Source organism: Bison bison, unplaced genomic scaffold, assembly GCF_000754665.1.
Source record: "Bison bison bison isolate TAMUID 2011002044 unplaced genomic scaffold, Bison_UMD1.0 scf7180017859304, whole genome shotgun sequence".
Taxonomy (NCBI): domain Eukaryota; kingdom Metazoa; phylum Chordata; class Mammalia; order Artiodactyla; family Bovidae; genus Bison; species Bison bison.
Window position 1 is genome coordinate 869,286 of NW_011489876.1, and position 3,182 is coordinate 872,467.

Here is a 3,182-nt window from a genome sequence, read left to right on the forward strand (position 1 = left end):
AATTGGTAGATTGGGATTGACATACATATACTGTTGATACTACATATAAAATAGATAACTAATGAGAACCTACTGTATAGCACAGGGAATTTTACTCAGTGCTCTGTAGTGACCTAAATGGGAAGGAAATCCAAAAAAGAGGGAGTACATGTATATGTAGCACTTCCCTGGTGGCTCAGCAGCCAAGAATCCACCTGCAATGCCGGAGACACAGGAGACTCAGGTTCAATCCCTGGGTCAGGAAGCTCCCCTGGAGGAGGGCATGGCAACCCACTCCGGTATTCTTGCCTGGAGAATGCCATGGACAGAGGAGTCTGGTGGACTACTGTCCATGGGGTCGCAAAGAGTCGGACACGACTGACGAAACTGAGCATGCACGCACGTGTGTACATATGACTGATTCACTTTTCTGTACAGCGTAAACTAACACAACATTGTAAGGCAACTACATCCCAATTCAAAAAAAAAAAAAAAACAGAAAAAATAAAATAAAAACCAAAATGAATCTATAACAGTGATAGAAGTCAGACTAGTGATTACTTCCTGGGTGACAGATATTGACCAGAAGGGGTCCATGGAGCTTCCTAGGGTGGGGGAATGTTTAATTGCTGGATCTGGGTGGTAGTTACACAGGCATAAAGATATTTAAAAACTGGTCAACTTCTACACTTCAGATATGGGTGTCATTTACTATATGTATGTTATACTTTTAATAAACAATGAATTTAACATATTGTGTGCAGACCCTTGATATGATTGGAGAGTATGCTTCTTCCTTTTCTTTTCCATAAGAGTATCTGAGATTCTCCGAATTGAATCTTCACAAATAATATTACTAGCAATAACAATAGCTACATGAAGTACTTTTATGCTTCAGAACCTGTGCAGACAGACATAGGAATTACCTGAATTATCTCCTTTAATTCTTAAAACATTTCCGTGAGGTTGACCAATACCATCGTATATCTCACAGATGACAAAACTAAGGCACAGAGAAGTGAAGTAATTTGTCCAAAGTCACACAGCAAGTAAAATATCAGAACTGAAATTCAAACCCAAAGCAGTCTGACTTCTGAGTCTATGTTCTTAACTTTTTGTCACATTTGATGGTATGTTGCAGGAAGGGGGAAGTTTTCAAACTGAGAAATATTTTATCTAACTTTTCTCTAATATTACAGTGCAGTTTGCACACTCAGCATGAAGAGGAAAGAGGATCCAGGCTTGGGCTGATAGGTTAACAATTCTCTAGTTGATTACATTCTTGAGATTCATTCAACAGATACACCTCGTTTGGTACAAATGCCTCTTTTTTTTTTTTTGCCTTTAGTAGCAGAGGGTAGGTGCTATTATTGGCTTGTTATAGTTTGACTTTGTTCCTTCAGTGAAAAGAAACACAGTGGCAGCAACACAGAATGTTTTCACAGGCTATCCACTGGGCCCTCCAGAACACTGTGTCCTAGGACAGAATTTCCACCGCGTGCCACATGCTTTTAAGGCCTGCCTTAGGCTTTTTGGAAAGACTGAAGGGGCTTACTTTCCTCTTCAGATAGCTTTTATATTGTTATGATATTAAATATAATTTATCTGTAGGAGCTGGAGAAGGCATTAACCACTCTTTAATTAAAAAACACAAAGCTCGTGATTTTCCAGACATCCTCTTCTAGCCTTTACTGGCTCCTCAATTAGTTTCTCTGAAGCTTTCCTATGAAAACCTATTAAATAATTAATTCCTCGATTAAAAGGAGACATAAATCATAGCTGAAGCTCCAACACTTTGGCTACCCGACACGAAGAGCTGACTCACTGGGAAAGACCCTGATGCTGGGAAAGACTGAGGACAGGAGAAGAAGGGGCGACAGAGGATGAGATGGTTGGATGGCATCACTGACTCAGTGGACATAAGTTTCAGCAAACTCCAGGAGACAGTGAAAGACAGGGAAGCCTGGTGTGCTACAGTCCATGGGGTTGCAAAGAGTAAGTCACGATTTAGTGACTGAACAACAACAAATCATAGAGTCTCTAAAAATCCATCCAGGAGAAAGGGCAGAAAGCAACTTGATGGTTTAGCCCCTCTTAGCAACCAGGCCCAAAGCGTTAACTGAGGTGTATATTATGAAAATGACTTCCCAGGTGGATCAGTGGTAAATAATCCCCCTGCCAATGCGGGAGACGCGGGTTCAATCCCTGGGTCAGAAAGATGCCCTGGAGAAGGAAATGGCAACCCACTCCAGCGTTCTTGCCTAGGAAATCCCCATGGACAGAGGAGCCTGAGGGGCTACAGTCCGAATGGCCACAAAAGAGTCGGACATGACTTAGCAACTAAATAACAACAACAAGACATCAGTGTAAATCAAGAATGAGAAGGCATAGTACCAAGGGCGCAGTTTGGCTCTCTGCATTCCAGCCAAGCTCAAGTCTTGCTCTCCAGTGGGATTTTGTGCAGTGATTTAAACACACACCCATGTGCACACAAACACACTCACACAGAGACAGGCATCTGTTTTACTTTCTGGAAAATGGGCTTGAAAAAGGTAAGTTTTGGTACTGGTCAAAAAAATTAAATAAGAGCTCAGAGGGCAATGAAAGCAAAGCTTAATCAGAAAACAGAACTTTTAGATAATTTCAGAATTACATGATGAATTTGGCAATAGCTAAAATGAACAAATTTAAATATTTATTTTCATATTTAAATATTTCCAATGAAAATCAGAGACCGTGTCTCTCAAGCCAATGCCACAACCAGAGCAGGAGCCATACGCTGTGCAGGAAGCTGCATGCAAGCGTGGGCAGCCCGGGGTTTCAGGGTCCTTCCTGATGTCACCGGTCTATTGTACTAGTTGTGCCGAGGAGGAAATAGAAAGATTTTGAAGCTATTTTTGAGAAACTGTTTCCTGCAACTGGCAAATGGCAGAGCCAAAAATAGGCTCTCCAGTGAGGTTCCTACCTGGTCGTCATAGCGATACGTGAGGAACTGCTCCCCGGTCGTGTCCTCCAGAAAACTCCCCTGAGGGGAAAGTGCAAACTCAGGAAGGAAGTAGGCCCCAGGAGACTTCTCTGCTGTGGTCTGAAAGACAAGATTGCTTGGTTAAAAATAAGGCCTCAGTAAGGACTTTTGGGCTCCAAAATCACTGCAGATGGTGACTGCAGCCATGAAATTAAAAGACACTTACTCCTTGGAAGAT

At 42.0% G+C, this 3,182-nt stretch overlaps 1 protein-coding gene across 1 annotated transcript in view; it reads right to left on the reverse strand.

Moving 5' to 3' along the window:
* ADAMTSL3 (ADAMTS-like 3) overlaps positions 1–3,182 on the reverse strand; it is a 381,686-nt gene that overhangs the window by 314,215 nt on the left and 64,289 nt on the right. The window contains exon 2 of the mRNA XM_010831002.1: positions 2,945–3,064. Within this exon, the coding sequence (XP_010829304.1) occupies positions 2,945–3,064 (120 nt within the window). The remainder of the gene's footprint in view (positions 1–2,944; positions 3,065–3,182) is intronic.